General features: G+C 42.3%; 1 protein-coding gene across 3 annotated transcripts in view; it reads right to left on the bottom strand.

Moving 5' to 3' along the window:
• Nucleotides 1-15,234: 15,234 nt before the first annotated feature.
• Nucleotides 15,235-20,606, bottom strand: part of CALCB (calcitonin-related polypeptide beta) — a 15,436-nt gene continuing 10,064 nt past the window's right edge. The window contains exons 2-5 of one of the 3 annotated variants that reach the window (XM_010563825.1): nucleotides 19,488-19,583; nucleotides 19,041-19,172; nucleotides 16,036-16,224; nucleotides 15,235-15,717 (exon numbers count right to left, since the gene is read on the bottom strand). In XM_010563825.1, the coding sequence (XP_010562127.1) occupies nucleotides 16,062-16,224; nucleotides 19,041-19,172; nucleotides 19,488-19,573 (381 nt within the window). In that variant the 5' untranslated portion in view covers nucleotides 19,574-19,583 and the 3' untranslated portion in view covers nucleotides 15,235-15,717; nucleotides 16,036-16,061. Of the gene's footprint in view, nucleotides 15,718-16,035; nucleotides 16,225-17,634; nucleotides 18,174-19,040; nucleotides 19,173-19,487; nucleotides 19,584-20,606 lie in introns of those variants that run through there. The other 2 variants (XM_010563826.1, XM_010563824.1) reach the window with 2 other exon arrangements.

The following is a 20,606-nucleotide window of genomic DNA, read 5'->3' as shown; positions in this document are numbered from 1 at the left end:
ACAATTATTCATGTCTAATTAACATCACATTTCTTGCTGGCTGGCTATGGGCCACTATTACACCAGTACAACACTGACTTTTAAAATGGAGATACTTTATGGCACCTATTGCTTAACTGTCTTGTTCTAAAATTGCCTGGTCTCCAAAATTCATCCATTTTAAGGAGTTCCTGAGAGGCAAAAAGCTCTGGATTAAGATTACTCTTCCATTATTGGTCAGAGTGTTAATTTCCTTCCTGTGATACCAGGCTGCTTATCATTTTTGACAACACATTTAATTGCTGTTGCAACCCCCACAGCTTTTTCATAGGCGCTGTCAAGATTATTTTAATTAAAATAATATCTATATAGATGTTAATGAAAACTGGGAAAAAAATTCCAGCAGGAGTTTGTCATCTGCCACTCTTCATTAGGGGGTTCATAAGAACCTAAATTCCCACAGTCCCCACGACTCGTGGAGACCAAGTGGGACCAGGAAAAGACCCTTGGATGGCTTCCACAGAGCTACGGCTCCAGCTCACCCACTTTGCCATGCAGATCCAGAGCCCTTTCCACACAGTAACCGTCAGACAAAGTCCTCGTCATTTGGCCCATTCTTGTTATTCTCCTCAGAAATACTAATGACCATGGGGCATATAAAATTTCCCTCATTATATCAAATGCTACTTTGATAGCGCCATAGACATAACCTGGGATCACCTGTACTTTGTCAAAGATAAGACGATTTAGTATGAAGAAACACATTCCCTCTTACACGTTTTAAAAACAACCAAATGATACTGCATGTGGGAATCCATGCTTCCAACAGTAAATGCACTCAGACAGACACACCCACTACATTTTTTTAAAGCAATCTAGTCTCTGCTTTAAATAAATCCTGCATATAATTAGACAAATCGATATTTATTGAACAATATTTTTCTTTTTTCAGTTAGCAACCCTCACTTAGTACTAAACCATATCTCTGCAAACTGTTAATCTAGTAAATTACAGGCTTTCAGTCAAACCAGCTCAGTTTGTTTCTATGCATGATTACAGTCCTCAAACTTTGCAGGCTGTTTCAGTAAAGCTTCTTGCAGTAACACTCATGAGTGTATCGCTCACTCATTAGTAATTCTTCCTCCATTTTACATATGATTTACTCGCTGCTTGTGTATCTTTCTTTGCGTGTAGGTCACAACAGGCACATCAGTCACCTTCTGCAATGCAAAGCAATGCCTTTGGAGCCAGCTGGCTATAACTTCAGGCTCCTCTTCTAGCTCAATTACGTGTTTTTTCTGTGCTCTCACTTTCTGTCACATGATCAAATCACCACTACCAGTTGCTTTCTATTTGAAAAAATGGTCACCTCCCCAGATGACCCACCTCTGTGCTGTGAATGCACACCCATACCCATCGAAGAGAATCTGCAAAGTCCGTATCTCTGTACAAGCAGCAGAACTAGCAAAGGTTGTTGTACCATAGATTTCCATGTTGTTTATTAGACTTCCTAATCTCAGTTCCTTACCATGTCCCATATTACACCCGTTATGGCTCCCCTGCCTCCTTCTGACAGACCCCTCGAGCTCGTGTCCGGACCACAGTGACTGGCAGTTTCTGTAAAAGAGACCAGCTAATTCCTCACCTTTCCTTTAGTAGGAAACTACCTGGATGCTGATTTTGATAAAACTTGTAGGACCTTAGTGTCTCTGAGATGCTGGGATATTACAGACTTTCCTAGTTACATAGGTGTCAGACGTGTCCTACTCCTACCTGTGAAGTGACCAGCCCAATGTGAGGATACCGAGTATGACTGACAAAAACTCATACTCCATTCTGGAAAGCAGAGCTCTGAATGTTGTGGCATAACACAGTACAGCTAGTTACAGGCTTACTACCATGTTACGTACTGCTCATGTGAAAAACATGCAGTTGTTAAATAAACTATGTATTAGTACCAAAAAAAACCCTGGGAAACAAACTGGAAGAAATCCTTTATGAGGTCAACTTTTCTGCTCTTCAAGGGGAGACAGAAAACCGAGGGCCCACTGCAAATAAGGAAAAATCACCGGGCATAGCCAGTAGCAGAGATATATTTTCATGGAAAATTTGGCCAAATGACTGGTTCACATTTCATTTGAACATGTGGTATTCCCCTCGTCCTGCCTGCAAGCATGAGCATTGTTCTGTTAGTGGGAACTTTTTTTTAATGTAAAGTTGCCAAACATAAATCAGCCTTGAATAGGAATAATTAGAGCAAGTTAGAAGATTAAAACTATGGGAACAAACTGAAACATACAACAACTTTTCTGTAGCTGTGATTTTCTGCGGGGGATGCAGGGGATCCTCGTTCTCTCTCACTCACTCTCCATCGGAGTATTTTCTAGTAAAGGGACAGCATTGTCACTAGCTCTCAGACGCAGATTTGCTCATGCCTTTTTTGTGACTGTGATGATGCCTCAAAGCCTTTTCTATTAGCCTTTCCCATTATAAACCTTCTTTAGCTCTAACAGTTCAGATGCTTTCTGCTGTAAGGATAAAGGAGCTCTTCACTCCTCACATACTGCAGTGATTCTGATTACTGGGAGGATATTTGAAATGTAATATTGTGAGGAGAGGTGTAATTATGTCTGTATTTGAATGGAACTATTCTAAGAGCCTTTGCAAAGGCAGACTTTCATGGCTGCTATAGGCCCTTGGGGTCAAGCAGTTCATTAGGAAATAATCAGGACCTGAAAATGGTCTGGTTGTTTTTTGGATGCTTGGCAAATTCCACCACCTTCTCAGGAATCTAATATTAATTGTTCTCATTGTAAGCGCTCAGACTGGTCAGTATGCACTGGCACCGATACCAGCACTCCTTAGCACTCCTAATGGTACCACCAACACGCTTTTTTTTCTTCCTGGCTACCGGATGTGGTTGTGTCCTGCAGCTGCATTCACACAACAAAAACCAGCCTTTCTGCTGAGCCTGGATTTCCTTTTTTCTCTTTCTCATTTCATCCAATGCAAATTAAATAACATCCCAAATTCTCTTAAGACTAGGACGCATTCCTTGCTCCATACAGCTTATAGTCAGAACTGGCCTCCCAAAAACTTGGAAGGGGGAAGAAGCAGAATATCTTTCCTCTTTGAATTTAAGGTTTGCATTTTAGCCCTTTCCAGTTGATCTCTTCCTATTTTACTTTTTATATATTGTCACTTATGTGCATTCTCAATCCCTGCTTAGTCTTGCCCCCAGTAATGGGACTATTGGCAGTGCCTGCAGTAAGGCACACACCAAAGTCCTTGCACGATTGCCACTTTAGTTTGCTCTCAATCTTCTGACTAGAAAACATGTGCTTCCTTTCTCCTTTTCCGACGCCTTCTCTGCCTTTTTCATGTATTTTTTCCAGCAATTTAATAATGTAAAATGTGTTGTACAAGCACTGGAGAAAGCCACCGCTGTTAGAGGAAATGCAGCTTTTCATTTCTCAGACAGCCTGACCTACTCCAACAGCCCTGAGGAGAAGGCCAGGTCTCTGCGTGCTCTTCCCACCCGTACAAGCGCTGTGGCCCAAAACAAGGAGTTTAACAAGGGTTTTGCCGGGATAGCCCAAAGTCAGCGTTGCTGAAAAATCTTCCCATTTTGTCTTGCTTACGGTCGCAGCACTCAGCCTGGCTCCCTCATCCTAGTAAGACCTGCTGGGTGCAGAGCTTGTTTGGAAACCTGGCCTGAGGAGTGAGCAACCAGTTTTTAACATCTTCTTTTTTGGAAATGTTACCAGTCCGACTTAAGCAGAGTATAACCCTCTCAACATATGTCTCAAGGGAGGAATGGATCCAAATTTGGGCTTAAAACATCAAAGCCCCTTGGGAGCGCAGGCTGCAGGCAGCATCAGTCAGGCTGAGAGGAGTGTCAGTAATCTCAAGGGCCATTCGTGTGGGATTTCCACGAGTTTAAGTTACAGTCCCTTGGGAACACCTAACAGTGCACCCAAAGCAGCCTGGAAAAATGCTACATAACCTCTACCAAGGTCAGTTTTAATGCAGCAGTTGAACATGGATGGCTCTCAGTAACCACATCCAATCATGCAAAAATGCCAGAGCCACTGGAGTCCTTCCACAAAAACCGGGTAGTACCCACATTCAGATGTCTTCCATCAGAAGACAAAATTAAGGCCTTGCCATCCAAAAAAACAAGCTGAATGGCTGGGTGGCTCATGTGCAGAAACATCTGGACTGGATAGGGAATAACACACAGAAAACAGCCAGCAAGTGTCAAAAGTTCAGAGAAGTAGTAACTAACCATCATCCTATTTCAGCTCTATAGACAAAGATATCACAAAAAAATCAAGTCAAAAATTACAAGCCTGTCATGCAGGAGAAGTCACAAGTACATAACATTTTAGAATAAATGGTTTCCCAGTGAAGCTCCCTATAAATTATGATCTTTTAGAAGTGAAGCTTGGAGAATAAAGTACCAAACCCCAGGACTGCAGATAGCTCCAGTCATCAGGCAGGAGGGAGGAGGCCTGTGACAGTGGCAAGATATAAATATCTATAATTTAAAAGAAACAACACTAGAACTTTTCCATGTCTCTGCCTAGCAACATGGTCTCACCAAACAGAGCTAGCAAAGGTGGTTTGCGCCTCTCCTATAGAAAACGCAAAGACAGCAGTCTTCTACCACATGAAGTTAATAATGTATTCAGTCAAAACCTGCATTTTTAGGACTAACCATGTACCAGTCTTCTGCAAATTAATATCTGGAAGAAAAATGCCTTTAAGCAAAGAGTCACATACTCTGGTAGCCATATGCTTAGATATCCAGTAGCAAAGCAAATAACCCTTTGGCTTCTTACAACAAAGTATCAGATTATTTTGCTAAACTTTACTCTAGGATTGCAAGGCATCCTAATAAGTTTTAATGAAGAGGAAAAACATTGTAATAAAATGTAAGTGATATTTTTTAAAAACATTGGAGGATTAAAAAATCAAATATTCTGTGACATTTGATGGTGAAGCAATATCTATACCTTGTTCTTGGGGAATTTTGAGTAGTACAACTGCTCTTAGAAGTAACCACCATAAGAAGGAAGCCAGACATCTAAAATGGGATATCAGCTGAGTGAAATTAATCTGCATATTACTATATACTTAAATTTTATATTAATACAGTGCTAAAAAGGTATTATTTAAGATAAAAAGTCACATGCAGGGAAGCTTGAGAGTACTCCAGCTTTTCCTTGACTCATTATTACACAATTCAAAATGCTGCTCTGTCTTATATACTTATATTCTGTCTACAGGGTTCTGCCTCATTGAGTACACAGTACACATGGCACTCAATGAACAGTAGTTTATAACTTCTCAGCTCTCATGGCACCGCGTGTTTCTCAAACCCTGTGGTATCACCCACTATTTTGCTCTTGGATTTTCTTATAGCGCTCATCACTACCACATTCAAGCCCAGCACAAATCTGAAATGACAGCATGATTGTCCCTACCAGTGCTTCTCTGCTATGAGGGGATACCAGCAATCAGAATATTATGCAGTAATTTTGAATGTTTTATTGCTTCCACCGAAGTTTGTAATGGGGTTTCAAAGAAGAAATTTTCTTTCAGGAAGATGGGAGAGTTTGATTTCCAGTTAATTCTATACAGGGGTTTCTTCCCCTGCCCCGTAATCTTTCCTCCAGGGCTGTAGATTGAAACACTGATTCACTCACCACCACTATCAGTAGGCTTCAGCAGAAACTCCCTCCCAGCACCATTCAAAAATAAACCTCCACATATTTTTTTATTTGAAAGGCAACTTCAGTTTTATAGACACAGTGGGCCTCACGATTATAACTTTCTCCACCCCAGCTTCTCTGCCTGTGCTGGACATCCTCCTTTAACTTCTCCACTCAGCACACTAACACATCACTGACCATTAATAAACCGTGACAGCAGTAGGACAACCGTACCTCGAGATACCTACCTTTTTGATGAGGCTGTACAGTTCCTCAACTTCCAAATGCCAGTTGGGAAAATGCTTCATGGGCTAAAATTACGTTATTGATACACACCGGGTTTTGGAACCAGCTCTGTGTTGATGTATTCTGTGTTCCTGCATTTATCTGTCACATTTATTAGGCGGCATCATCAGATTTGAGCCAGCAAGCCTGAAGATGTGCTTCTCTTTAAAGATGTGTAGAAGTCCATTGCTTTTCAGCAAAGCACTTGAACGTATTTTTAATTTTATGTCCATGGCACTGGAGCATGCACTTAACCATTTTTTTGGAATTAGAGGGACTATTTCTAGATGAGTAATGGACAGCTGCCAAACACGGTTGTTCCAATTCATTTATACAAGGTATTCATTTCTGCAGATGCCTACCTGGGAAAAGAGGCCAGGTGTACCGCACGGGCAGGGCTGTGCCGTACGCTGCTCTCCTCCTCAGGGGGGTTTATAGTAACTCTCTCTGCCTCTTTCAGGACCCAATGAATAATTCAGAGGCATTTCATTACTCCACCAGTCCTGTTTTGTTTACTGGAATATCATCCCATGGTTCAGCACCCATCTGGCTTCAGGCATAAAACCTGTAGAAAATGTAGCAGTTCCCAAAGGCTGGAGGGAATCTTTTCTTTGATGCTGGAGCCCTACAGACTCACGGTACCTTTGATTTTCTGTTTGAGAGAGAAAGTCAACTGACCTGAGAAACTCAGCATAAACAAATGGATACGTACATCTTGTCTCCTTTACAGATTGTGGCAAAGTTCAGTTCTCTCATCGGATTACTTTGAAATGAAAACAAAACACACTGGAATTTGGGGAGGTCTTCCAAAGAGCAGCTCAGGATGCTCTGTTCCTCTCACACATTTAGGGTAAGCCCTGTGAACTCTATTCTCAAAATGCAAACAAAATAAGGCTTGGTCTATACCGCCAAGTCTGCCAGTATCCCTCTCACACAGGTATTATACTAGTAAACACATGGACCGTAACATAAAACACAGCAGGGTTTCACTATCACAGAAATATTGTGTAGGGGCAAAGAAAAGTTACAAAATATTTTGACCAGACTGGCTAGACAAGTGAAACTCTGAAATCTACAGTTATTCCACTTGATAGCAATGCTCTTATGCCCATGAACACACCCTTCACTTTTTCCATTAAAAGAATTATTAGTAGCTCTCTATTTTAATAGTTAATAATAGCAGCTCTTGCAGAACAGAAACTTAATACTAAACTATTCTGGATTAAAAATGGGAAGCATATATTAACATCTTCATTTAGATCAATAGCTCTACAAATAATAGATTTTCCTTTAGACTATCTGCGAAAATGATAAAAATCCCGGAAGATGTTTGTGCTTTTCAGTCACTTCTTTTCAGAAAGAGAAGAAAAGCAGTTGGAACTTGAGCAGCAAGTGCCATTTCATGCGAAAGCAATAGAAAGTTACTCTAAATGACTCACTCAGACCGCCTGATAACCGAGTTATACCGGAGACTTTCTGTGTCTCCTATGCCCTCTAGCTTTTAGAAGATGTATTTACCAATCACTCTCTTGAGCACATTTACGTAGTTTTAATTTCTAAGCAGTCACTAAAAACTTGCTAAGACGGAAAGTGAAATGCCTTCCCCTCTCTTCTTCCCAGATATAATTTTTACCTGAGACTGAAACGAAGACATGAAAATGTTAGTCTCGATTCTCATTTACATTAAAGGCACTTCATACTTCTGTGGCAATATAAATAGGCCCTATAGGTACACCTTATATTTATATCGATTCAGGGTCCTCCATGAGTGATGTAAAGCATCTTCAGCTCACCTGAGAAATGCCACCTGAATTCCAGGAATTGGATATACTGATCTTGAGGAAAAAAAGTGAGTTGTGAGACATATGGGATATTACTTCTTAGTCTGACTTAATTACAAAGTTAAATAAGGTCATTAAATGTTACACAGCAAAAAGCACCTTTATTTTCTAGTCAGTATGCTGGCAGCTATACTTTGTGAAGCCCCATCAGGTTGAATTTCTGATTAGAGAGTAAAACCTGGCAGGGGGGAAATGTGCCCATAAAAAAAAGATAAGCCTGGTGTCCAGAGCTAGAGATCCTGCAGCCTGCAGGAGAAAGGGGGTTTCTTGCACAGTTTAGGAGGGCTGATGGGCCATGACAGCTAAAGCTGGCTGGCTGTGAGAGACAACTCAGGCTAACTTTTATCTTGACATACCACCAAGAGCTCCTGAACTAGGAGTGCTTTTCACCTGCCAAATTACTAACATTTGTAAAAGTGGGGGCTTTACCTCAAATCCCACCTGCCATATCATTAGAGTGGCACCAGTGGCAGCCTATAAAGCATAGCTTCTGCAAATGTTGCAAGGAATAGCCAGATAAGAACAAAACTTTTGGTGAGGGGAAATACTGGTGATTACAGTGAGAGAAAGGTCTCGGGGATCCTGAGGCTATCATCTGGGCTGTTCTTCTTTCTGTGAGTGGGACACTGGCAACCTGTGCTACCAAGAGACGGGACACAGTGCCAAGGCTTTTAGTTACCAGTGCTGCAGCTATAGATGCTGATATTATAAGGTGGTATTCCATCATCTTTCTGAAAAGTCACTGGGCTGACTGAAATATCAAGAGCTTCAGTGACAAAGATGTTTCAGTTAGTTAAATACTAAATACATGTGGTTTTAAAATACACAGTTATAAAGCCAGTGCTTCGACACCCAAGGAGCAAGAGAACACATAGCTCTGCCACTGTCTAGTGGAAAAAATGTACAATACATTTTGTCTCTTCTGAGAACCTGAGTTAGGAAAGAGAAGCAAAAGGCAGCTTCACATAAAGCAAACAAAACTTTTTACATTGAAGTGTGTAACCTTCCTAGGAATATGCTTGAACTAGAAATAGCCAATGCATAAAGTTTATGAAAAATTCTTTGACTTCACTGTCAATATACATAAAATATTTCGAATGGCTTGGTCTCTGGTCTGCTTATCTTTAAGTCTTTTAAATGAAAACTAAGACAGTTTTAATTCAAACTCTGCAACTCCAGCATTTGAAGGTCAGACCTATTTCCTTTTTCCACTTAATTCTCTTCTTCTGTTACATTCAGAACACAAATCAATATTCATTTTAATAACTAATTTAACACTTATATAGTATCTTTAACTATAGAATAATAAAGAAGAATTTTCCAGCCTAGGAGGAAAGGACTGCGCTAACTAAGAGTAAAAACCTGCTTGGAAAATATACACACACTCAAAAATGTCACCAGCAGCATTGTCTTCTTAAGCCTCTGTAGGAGGACTGACATGCTAAAAAGCACCTTTAAGCTACCGAGACTCTTCCATAGATAAAATGTGCCGGTCCACATGAAAGTCACCACGCTGGTACTGTCATCCTTCCCCACAATACACTTGCTTGGGATTCATTTGTGGTAACAGGCCGTTCCTAGCCACTAGCAATAATAACTGTGATGTTGTTCAATATAAAAACATGGTTATATCATGAGCTAAAAATAGAATTATAAACTATCTATGAAACTATTTTAGGAACATACGCTAATTAGAATAATTGGCTCCCTCCACAAGAGCCAGTGGAGACCTGTAACAGTCTTTCAAGCATATCAGTAGAATAACGGGCAAAATAACGTGGCTAACATAATTAATTTGGACTGTCAAAGTGTTTTCAAAGCTACAAAGAAGCTATAAAGACTCCAAACAGCCACAGGATGAAGTTCTTTCATGGAGCAGAAATGGCCTGAGAGGGAGCAAACAGAAAGTAGGCAAAATATCTAGTTTTCTAAGCAGCAAAAGAGACGTGTTCCTCATGACCATGGCAAAGCTATGCAGGAAGACAGCTGGTGGTGCAACAAATACAGTCAGTGGGACCTGCCAGGATGGGGACAGTCGGGGTCCATGGGCTGTTTCCGTCAGCCCTGGGAGAGGAGGAGGAGGAGGAGGAGGAGGAGACACCCTCCAGCGTGCCCAGCACCCTGGGCCACGGCTGCCGCGGGGGGACGCGGGCTGGTGAGAGACAGCTAAGCAGCACGGAGCTCCGCTCCTCCTCCCGCCATGACAGCGCTGGCGCCTCAGGAGACGCCAGGCCCTGCAGCACGGAGCGGCCTTTACAGCCCTCTCTCCCGGCGGCCGAGAGGAAAGACCTCGGCCATGGGACAAGGCTGGGCCTCCAGCCCGGAGGAGCAGCAGGCACTGATGGCCCTCCCTGGGCCGTGGGGGGGCTGGGGTACAGCCTGCCCTCGTGGCACCTGCCAGCCCTAGAGCAACCTGCCCTAAACCAACGTGCCAGCCCCTAGCACCGGGGACGTCCAGCCTTTCTGAGCCGGCTGAGAGAGAGCAGATCACGCTTGGCTAGCGCTGGAGGAGACAAAACACCATGTTAAGAAAAACACAGCAACGCACCAAAACCACGAATCTGACCGTACCCTCCACCTTCCTGTGCTCTAATGGGAACTGTGGCCTCTCAGGGAAATGCCTGGGGTGTCTGGCAGGCAGCTGACAAACACCACTCCGTACTGCATCCAGCACTTCGTAATCACACAAATTGTTTAAAGCCTTCATTGCTTCCTCTCCTTTGCTTCATCCCGAGGCAATTTCCTTTATAAAGTGTAGCTCCTGGCGTTTCAAGCGCTTATGTTTGCTGGCAATCTTGGGAACAGTTACTCAAGACAACCTTGGTAGGGGTTACTCAGGACCATTACACCTACGTCTACCCTATATGACCGTCACCCGCAGAAGACCGCACTCCTTGCCATGTAGTCTCCTCAGAGAAGACTGGCTTGCAGACTCTCAAAGAGCAACTGGAAAATCAAATTGATTTCTTGCATATACGATATACACTGTACTTCTTGGACACTTAATAGATGAATACAATGTCAAATTGCCTCGTGTGCCAATGTGACAAGATGCTATTAGGAAAAGCCATTGAAAAGAAGAAGAAATGTGACACAACACCAGAAGTAAATAGAAAAGCCAAACCAGCAAGAGTGTAATAATCTTTTGTGGACAGCAAATATGAGAGTCATGAAGTACCAAGTGGGACCTATGAGTATTTTCTCACACATTAGGTGGGAAAAAAAGCCTGCCCAGAGGTACACATTCAGACTTTTAAAGGCAACATTTGCTTTTGTGAAGGTGACACTAGCCAGTTAGCTGGGATCACACCTCAGCCCCAGCCAAAAGAGTAATTGGTGCAAACAAGAATTGTGATAAAGCCAAGAAGAGAAAGAAAAGAGAAAATGTTGCGATGATTCTTATTACTCCAAGGATGGATCAGAAATCTCCTAGAGAAGGTATGGCAATGTTTGGCATAATTAAGAAATGGGAATTATTTACTCCCTGGAAAAAAAAGAAGAAGGTACTAATACTCCTTGGACATTTTCTGCAGAAGAGAACAACTTTAAAAGGCATAAGGAGCATCCAAAGTGGAGGACAATACTGTGCAGAACAGGGGAAGGATGCGGTGCCTTTTAGAATAGTAAAGAGGCAGCAGATGTATGCACCATGTGGACCCCTTCCAGCAGCCAGGGCAGGCTTCACCTGATTGTCGGAAGCAGTGAGCACGACCAGCTTGGAAGGAAGTTGCCAGTGCTCACACGGGTGAAATCAGGCTTGAAATGCCCAGTTCGTCTCTAACGGGTATTCTGTTCTGAAATAGTTCAGTCTAGAAAAATGCACAGATGGAAATTCTCCAGCATGTTTTAAACTCTTCACCTTGTAGAGATGTTCAATCTGCTAATTAGACATGACAATGCTGGATTAGATAACCAATACCAAAATTTACAACTGCCTGCTATAAGTTGCTTTTGGCAGTGTTTGGTGTCAGAAGCAATAGCATTAGCTCTGCTCCTTTCTCACGCTGCAGATGATGGAAGCTTTCAGGAAGATGAATTAAATTCCACTAACAGAAGGAGAAAAAAGGGATCTAAATATCTGGAAAGAGCCACAGTGAAAGTCCACTTGGGTTATTTCAAAATGATGCTCTATCAATACATGCAGCGATGTCCTGGTGCATGATCCTGAACCAAAAACTCAGTCGGATCTAGGAGCAGGAGTCCACCTGCCCCGTGGCAAAAAGCACACAGCCAAACAGCTCCCGCATCTCTCTTTTGGCAGCTGCAAAGGGCCATGAGGACACGTGTTGGTATTAGCTCCTCCGTTATCCATCACCTGGTCCCCACGGCAGCTGGTACACACCTGCCTGATAGCCCGTGGGGTGCCACAGCCCTGCATGGTGGCCCTGGGGGCCAGTGACACCTCGAGGAGCCCCTACCACCCTCCTGCAAGTCCCCATCCCTGCAGCCCACTCCAGGAGGCGAGCAGGTGAGTTTGCCTCATGGCACCAGCCCAAGTGGGTGTCCCTGCTCACCCACCCCATGTCCAGCTGGAAGCTGAGACACAAGCAGGAGCAGGTGACACACCAAGAGGGACCCCCCTATGCCCTCGCTGTGCTTATTCACTGGCCACAAGATGGTGCTTTTTTACTTGCCATCAGCTCAGAGCAGAGGACCGGGCAAAATTCATAACCTTCCCTGGGCCCACATGGTGCTCGTGCCCATATTTGTACTGGAAAACCAGGCCACTAGAAAATAAACCAGACCTCAAAATCTATAATGGCATGGAAACAGTCATAAGTTATCCTCGGATATTTCTTTCTCAGAAATTTCTTCCCTCTTTGCCTTGACTTGCAGAGTACACCCCCAAAGCTTTCGTTTGCACACAGCTTCAAAAAACAACCTATTTGTTAAAGAAAACACACACTGGCAAGCATCTGGAAACATCAAAACCAAACTATAGGCATCGTGATATTGCCATTGTAAACAAGAACACAAACACTCGTGCATGACTGATCTGTATTGTCTTGGCTGACTGAATACTAAGTAACTTGGGTTTGATATCACTCGCACATACTGCACCAACATTGTATTTTCTGCCAGCTTTCAGCATGCTTAGAATGGCAATGTAATTAAAATGGGAAGGTAAGTACATTAGAAACCATACTTTCCCTTATTAAATGCTAATTCCAAAATAGATTTTCTCCTGGGGTAGAACTTTGGGGTTTATTTAAGACCTGACAAGTTTGGGTAATACTATCAAGAACAGCACTTTTGAAAAATGGAAGCAATTTTTTCCACTTGTTCACAAAGTCAGCCAAAGCAGTTGACGAGCTTCTAGTGGCTCTGCTATTCCTTCTACCATGTTCACTGCCTTAAAATTAAAAAAAATTAAAATATTAGTGTTTATACCTCTAGTTTTGTCTTGTTTCAATAATAATCTGCTTCTCCTAAAGCTCTGAGCAACTGTGTTTTGTCATGAAGGGTTTCTATCTCTTCACATTACGGAAAAGGATGTAAGGGTCCTCACCTTTTTGCCTATTCACCCTTGCTTTCATAGACCTATGGCCCTCTGTCCTTTACAGGCATATTTATTTGGTGAGTGTATTGCATTGCTGTGCAGATAGAGATCTTAATGAGAAAAGAGACAGAAGATACAACAGGAATACGTCTTGAGATATGAAAGTAACTATTTCTTCCTAAGGGAAAAAAAACCAAAAAAACAAGCAAAACAAAAACCACGTATCAAAAGTTTCACTCAACTTTCCTCCAACCAGGATAATGTAAAAACCAGCATCAAGGTTACTAGAATCTGGTTTACATGTTAGGTGTGTGATTTGGTGTAGAATATTAGTCTGAGGAAATCCCTTAGGCAGACAGAAAAAATGCATAACTTTGTCAAACTGAAAAGAAGAACTAATAGTTTTTAGAGGGGATGGACACTACAGCTGTCATACAATTACGGGAAGCAGCCTCGCATGTCTCTCAACAGAGAATGGCTGTAAATGGAAAAAACAAACTGTCTGAGCATTCAGACTTCAAAGCCAGAAGGGGCCCATGAATGTTTCCTGGCTTCTTGTCAAATACGAATCATTAAATTACATGTATTCATCCCAATAACTGTGCTTAGGCATTTTATCTTGGAGAAGATTAAGCTGTTGGGTGCTGTAGTAAGGAAAAAAAGAGGCAACCTGTCCCCTGTGCCCAGAGGCTCTGCAGCGACAAGGAAAGGTGTTATTGAGGTAGCCAGGTGATCTCGGCATATAACCCCCACTTTGTGGAAAGGAAAATGGGGAAGAATACCTGAAACCTGGTGAAGAATGCTTCCAGGCTCCAAAATGGGCAGCTGGGTCTAACCCAACCAGATCCTCATACGAAACCTGGACAGTGGCTCACCATACAGGCATAGTACACCCAGTTGTGGCCAATCTCCGATACTTCAGAGGAAAATGGAAAAAAAGCACTAGACTATCTCTGGGCACCAGATTTGCAAGCCAAGTCTGAATATCCCTCCTTTGCCCTTTTAGGCACTGGAACTTTTCCCTCTAAATGGTTTACATCTTCTACAAGGTCTGCTTTATACGCTGACTTACCAGGGCTGAAATGTTCCCCAAGGAGTAAAACCATAGCCACGAATAAGCATGGTATAGAAGCGTCGTCCCTGGACAGCCTTACTGGCTATGTCTACATCTGGTTGACCATGCTTCTCTTTTTGTTATTACACCTGCAGCAGAGACAGACAGAGATATCATGAGAGCCTTAACCTCTACTTTGCTTGACGAGGTGATCTTCATCTGAACTGCTGAAGCAGATCTTAGAGTCCAGCTGTGGAGCACAAAACAAATCTAAACAAATATCTGACTCAGCTACTAAACTGAAACAGCAGCAGCTTTGAGAAGGAAGTTGGCAGCATCACTTAGAAGTCCATGGATTTCTTCCAGCTACCCTCTTCTCCACTCACTCTAATTATTTATCCCTGATCCCTAAATAGACTTTGTTTCAGGATTGCTTAAAAGAAATGTACATTTCCGTAGCTCCTTTTTCTCTCCCTTTCTAATTCACTTTTTCGACCTTAGACAAAAATCTACAAAGCATGTTAGGCCGTTTCATCTGAACTACATCCTGTATAAAAACATTTAGTCTTAACCCACAGATGATGAAGTTTGTGTCTATGGCTTTATTAAATCTAACTGCGGCTTCTTTTTACTTTTCTAGCAGAAGTCTTACTAAGTGCTGCCTTTTTGAGCTACTGCTTTATGACTATATATAAAGGCAGCTATTCTTTCTGTTCTGAACTTTTGACTCAAATCCTAGTATTTATCGTTAATAAAGCTGTAGCAGATCAATGGGCCATCTGATCTGCAATGATGTTGGGTTAGTGCCAAATGTTTCCTTAAGTGTGTTCAAATGAAAAATCAGTTTCTCAATCCAAGTGTATCTAAAATACCTTTTTTTTAATTTTGCGTAAATTCACAAATGATACAATATTGAAGTGTTTGGGTTTTTTTTTTTAAACATACTGTACAATCAGGTTAGTTAAGTGTTTTACATCAAGGCACAGCACACCGTATAATACACATATGCCTTGCCAGGCAGCTGTTTAGTATAATCCCCAGGTTTTGGCAGTAGTGCCAGGATTAAGTAGCATGGATCACATATAAGCTGGAAGATAAATAAATAATAGATGCTGTCACATTTTATTTGAAATAGAGTTGCATATAAAAAGAATATACAATAATTTAACTTTAATAACTAGATTCTCTTGTACTATACATAACAGAAGTGTTTTCATTTGTATTAAATAAGACATTTTCAATATTAGGATGCAAAATTAATCTTCTTTTTGGCTGTCTTGATTTATGGAGAAGAGTTGCTTTCGTTAGAAATTGAAGTTGAACTTTCAGTTTCATGGCAATCTGAAAGAAATGAACCCAGAGTTACCGATATGTTGATAATGAAGCATTATGGTAACATAAGCAAAGAGTTCCAACCAAACTGTTGCATTTAGATGACTAGCATCGCAGTGCATTAACTAAGCAGAACATCTAGAAAAGCTCTTCTTCACAGTCCAAATGTGCTATTGGTATATTTGTAACATCTTTTTTTATACTGTTACTTGCTCTGCTTTCTCAGAGATTACCACTGTAGGTGTGTTACTCATCCAGCAAAACTAAAATTCTGATAATGCCACAGGCTGCCTGCATTGCAGATTCAGTTTATTGCAATGTATTTACCATATTCACATTATCATTCAAGCGTTTTACATTTGAATGCTTCTTCTTCGCCTGCCGAAGGCCTTGGATCCCACGTTGGTTGGTACAAAGTTGTTCTTGCCCACTGCTCCTGACCTGCTCAGAAAGTCTGCCAGACGATGGGTCACACAGGTTGCTGTGTTGCATGCCCTCTTCTGTGCTGTTACGCTGCTTTTCAAGAGGAAAATAAAGAGTTAGTTCCTGAAGTACCCACCCTGCAGACAATGAAATGTCAGTAAGGGATGCTACGCCTTAGAAAGATTTTTCAGTAGTAGGCTTGCTGTGCAGCCAGCATTTGCAACTTTTGTGTGCACAGCTTACAAGCTCTAAAAGATGAGTCTTTATGTTTTTCTAAGCGTCAGTCTCAGTTTACAAAAGGTGGCTGAGCCCTTCCTTTCTTGGGCAATTGGACTGAAGACTAAGCCAAGCCAGATTTTCAGCAACACCTGAGCCGTTGCCTGCCTCCAGCGAGTCATTATAACCACCAGAGAGGTGTCGAGGAGGTCCAGGTCTGGAGCATTTACCCAACCCCACGTCCTCCAAAAGCTGAGATCTGTGTTTTGTTGGTAGTGCCGCTGAAGGACAGTAGCAGACACTGCTCTTCAGCTTCTCACTTCAACACCTATGCTCCACGGTGCCCAGAAAACACAAGAAATCCTAGCATCACTGACGACAACAGGAGATTTGTCGGTGACTGCGGTAGGGCTGTACCTGCGCAGCTCACCAGCTGCTTTCAGAGCTGAACCACACATAAACATACTGCTTCCACGTATTTAATGGGAATGTGGGAACCCCTCTTTCCTGGGGTTAGACCTCTGTCTACTACAGCACTTCACCACGGGAGTAGTTCACAGAGTTCAGTGGGATTAGTGCTGTGCTCAGAGTTCAGCCTACAGCTAGGAGTTTTGCTAGATGGGGACTTCAAGGCATGCGCATTCACACAGTCCTTGCTTGAAGAATGTTCTACAAAAGCAATGACTTTTTCTTGCAGTAGGAGGTATTTTTTCTCAGATAATATTAATAAACTGTCTTGTAATAATGCTTAACAATGAATACTGTTCATAACATCAATGTCAATTTTTTGGAACAGGCCTCTGACTACAAGATAGATGCAGTGCTGCAACAGAAGAACTGTAAAGAAATCTGGTTTTGTCCCTTAATTTACAATTCACCTACATTATATTGTCTTAAATTAATAAAAATATTTTAAAGGTACCAGAGTTTTAAATATACTAGTGTAAAGCAAGAAGGAAAAAGGAATAGAACACGAAATTCTTACCTGGAAGTGTTCAGTACCCAGTTTTAAACAGGATTACATTTCTAGTTTGTTTGAACAAATCTGTATGAGCCTTTCCTGATTCCTTTGCTTCTCAGGATCCTTACTAACAGGATTGCATGTATGCCTGATGACACCAGTACACATGAACGTATGCGTATAATTTCAATTTCTAAGTTCTCCTTCAACTTTTCTAGAAATTAGTGGCATTGCCTCTCTTGAACATTAAGACAACTTGTAAAATTTTGCTAGCCTTACCTAGAAATCTCACATTCTAAAACAAGTTATTAAACCAAGCAGATCTAATCCTTATAGAAAAATAGGTTTATTGAACAAGTGCATGGGCAAGCACAAAAGAAGAGTCTACTTGTACATTTAGCAGCCAGAAATGAAGAGCCTTGTTTAGAATTTTTTTTTAATCAGGGTCTAAGGAAATCACTTGAAATGTCAAGGCAGTGCTGTTCATTTTTATTTTTTTTTTCCCTAGCATGGTATGCATGTTATGTTCTCTGTCTTCCTAACATTAGGTCCATCTCAAACATTCTCTGTCGAAAACAGAATCAAAAGAACATAGCAAAGTTAGCAATCAAAGTTAGATCCACATGCATCAGGTTAAAAAAGGGAGAAGGGGAGAAATAAGCATGTCTAGTTGTTTCCTAGGGGTTCCCCATAGTTTGCATAGCGTTCGTGTTCCAGGTCACTCAGCACATTTCGTTTCTTGCCAGGAGTTCCAGCCCCGACGTCAGTGCGAGGGTAAGTTTGCAATTTGTGCAATTCTTGAGACAGTTTGCCCAGCACACAAGTACTCAGACTGGCACAGCGTTTGGAAATAGGTCTATCCAGGCTGCAGGGAGGAAAAAAAACATGCCCAAAGGGAGAGTAATCTCAAACATGCATGTTCATGCATTTCTTCCCTAGATAAATATCTACAGTTAGGAAACTAAAAAAAAAAAACAAAAAAACAACCCAACAAAAAACCCCAAACAAATCAAAAAACCCCAAAACAACCAAAACCCCAAACCCTCCACATCACATTCCATGCAAGGAAAGTTCATACAAATGCAGTCAGAAGGAAAACAATATTTTTCAATGAATTCAACTTTGTCGAAAAGCAAGTTCATTAGCCTTTTGGATGCTCATAGTCAGAGGTCAGGAAGTTTTACTTCCCATATATTCAGCATGCTGTTCAGTCTCTCATACATCACCACCATGCTTTGCAATACAAATCCTGTTAGGATAAAGCAAATGCTTTTGCATGCCTTTGGTCTACGGGGGAGAGCGGCGCTGCGCTGCGTGCATTAGGGGAACGCGTCCCCTCTGCCAGGGACTTCCCATGCCTTACAACAGCATGCACTTTCACGACAGAGAATCCAAGAGTGACTGAATGGCCCCTAACACTCCCACTAGGAAGACATACCTTGTGCTGACATATTTTAACATAACCCCCTCATTCAAGCTCAAATCGCCCTCCTCTTTCAGTTGTAAAAGACAGATAGAAGCAGGTTAACTAGGTGGAAACCATTCTCCTGATACCAACATCAGTGTATCTCAGCAGTATCATCCTTTACCAGTTAGGTGACCACAGTTAGTAACCCCAGAAAAGAAAAAAATCTTGACCTGCAGAGGGTCTGCTCAGATGGCTTTTGCTAAATATCAAGCACATAACATTTCCCCCATTGCCCTTCTCCTGCCCCAGGACTGCAGTCCTTACCTGTTCCCCTCAGAAGCTTGCTCCAGCTCTTCTGCTGTCATCTGTATGAACTCTTTCACCAGCGCATTTAATAACCTCCGAGCTTCGTAATCACTGAGCGTCACTCGATCTGTTATGGACTCCAAGCCAGGTCTAAGCAGAGGCAAGCAAAACAGGATGAATAAAACCCAGACTGCTGCAGAGAGCCACGCACAGGAGAGAGGGGTTTGTCAGGCATTACGGCATGTCATTGACAGTGTCTTTCACTGGTGTGAATATGTAAACCATCCTCATGCACAGCATTAGGCACTTTATATATGTAATAAGAAGACACAGTGTCAAAAATAGCATCAGAAGAACGCACCTTTCTCATTCAGTGCAGTCTATTGCCCTCCTAGACCTCTAAAGAACATTAAGTATTTTCATGCCATTCAGATACAGCACTCAGCAACAGGACCAGCTCCTTACCTGACTGGGGCTGCCTGGAAGCTATCCATCTGGCACACAACCAAGGCATAAACAGCAAGGAAAGATGAAATCTTCAGCATAACCATGATTTCCTCTCTACAACAAAGAGGTACATCAAGCAATGGCTGTTTTCCAACCCTCTCAATCCTGTAAGTTCTACTAAAGAGGTCACAGTTTCCTGGCTACAAGTAGCACAAATACTAACAGCTTTTTTTTTTTTTAATATTACCTTTCCGTTTCTTCTGATTATTGCTATTGTGCTTTGGTTTTCTCAGAATCTTAAGATAACTTAGCACTATTACGAGGGATAAAAATGCAGCTTTTCAGAGCTGCAGCTCTGTACAGCTATCTGCATTCAACTTAATGCAAACTTTCCCTCAAACTGGCACAAAAGGCATTCTTCTGACTGACTGATGCGTACAATGTCATAGTTGGTGAGTCCGACACAAACAGCACAGTTACGGGATATGAGTCACAAGAAAAAAAAAAGTGTTTAGCGTTTAATATTTTTAAGAATGAAGTGCCACTGTTGGCACTTTACCTGAAACTGCTTGCTTCTTGGCAGTTAGCACACTAATACCCTAGTTGAGATGACACTATAAGAATTAATCAGTTACATTTCAATAAATATTTCTACTCTGGAACCAGAAGAAGGCTAAGTTAAAAATTAGTCATAACAACAAAACCTGTAAAAAAACCAACCCTGTGATTGAAGATACCTGCTTTGAGGTGCACCTCTTGCTCTCAACGCATCAGTGTCCTAGACCCAAAGGGGCACATCCTTAACTACCTGTCAGCTTCACTTTTGCTAGCTCCCAGTTCTCGGTGCGCCCCACCGGAACGACGAGGCACCTTCCAAAGGACGGCCCGCTTCCCCGCGGGTGCCCGGGGCGCCCGGACCGTGCCCGGCAGCGGGCCGGGCTTTGCGCGGAGAGCCCCCCTGCGTGGCTGGATGGACGGCCCACGTCGTGCGGGCGTGGGAAAGGAAGAGAGAGCCGGAGGACGAACTTTCTCCCCCCTTCCCTGGCTGGCTCCCTCGCACACGCGTGCGCCCGCCCGTGCACACGCCCACGAACGAAGGCATTACGGCCCCCCGCCGCGCCCCGGGGGAGAAACGGG

The sequence above is a fragment of the Haliaeetus leucocephalus genome, unplaced genomic scaffold (genome assembly GCF_000737465.1).
Source record: "Haliaeetus leucocephalus isolate CR32 unplaced genomic scaffold, Haliaeetus_leucocephalus-4.0 Scaffold173, whole genome shotgun sequence".
NCBI classification, from domain to species: domain Eukaryota; kingdom Metazoa; phylum Chordata; class Aves; order Accipitriformes; family Accipitridae; genus Haliaeetus; species Haliaeetus leucocephalus.
The sequence above is the reverse complement of the archived record's forward strand: the minus strand, read 5'-3'. Positions and strand labels throughout refer to the sequence as shown.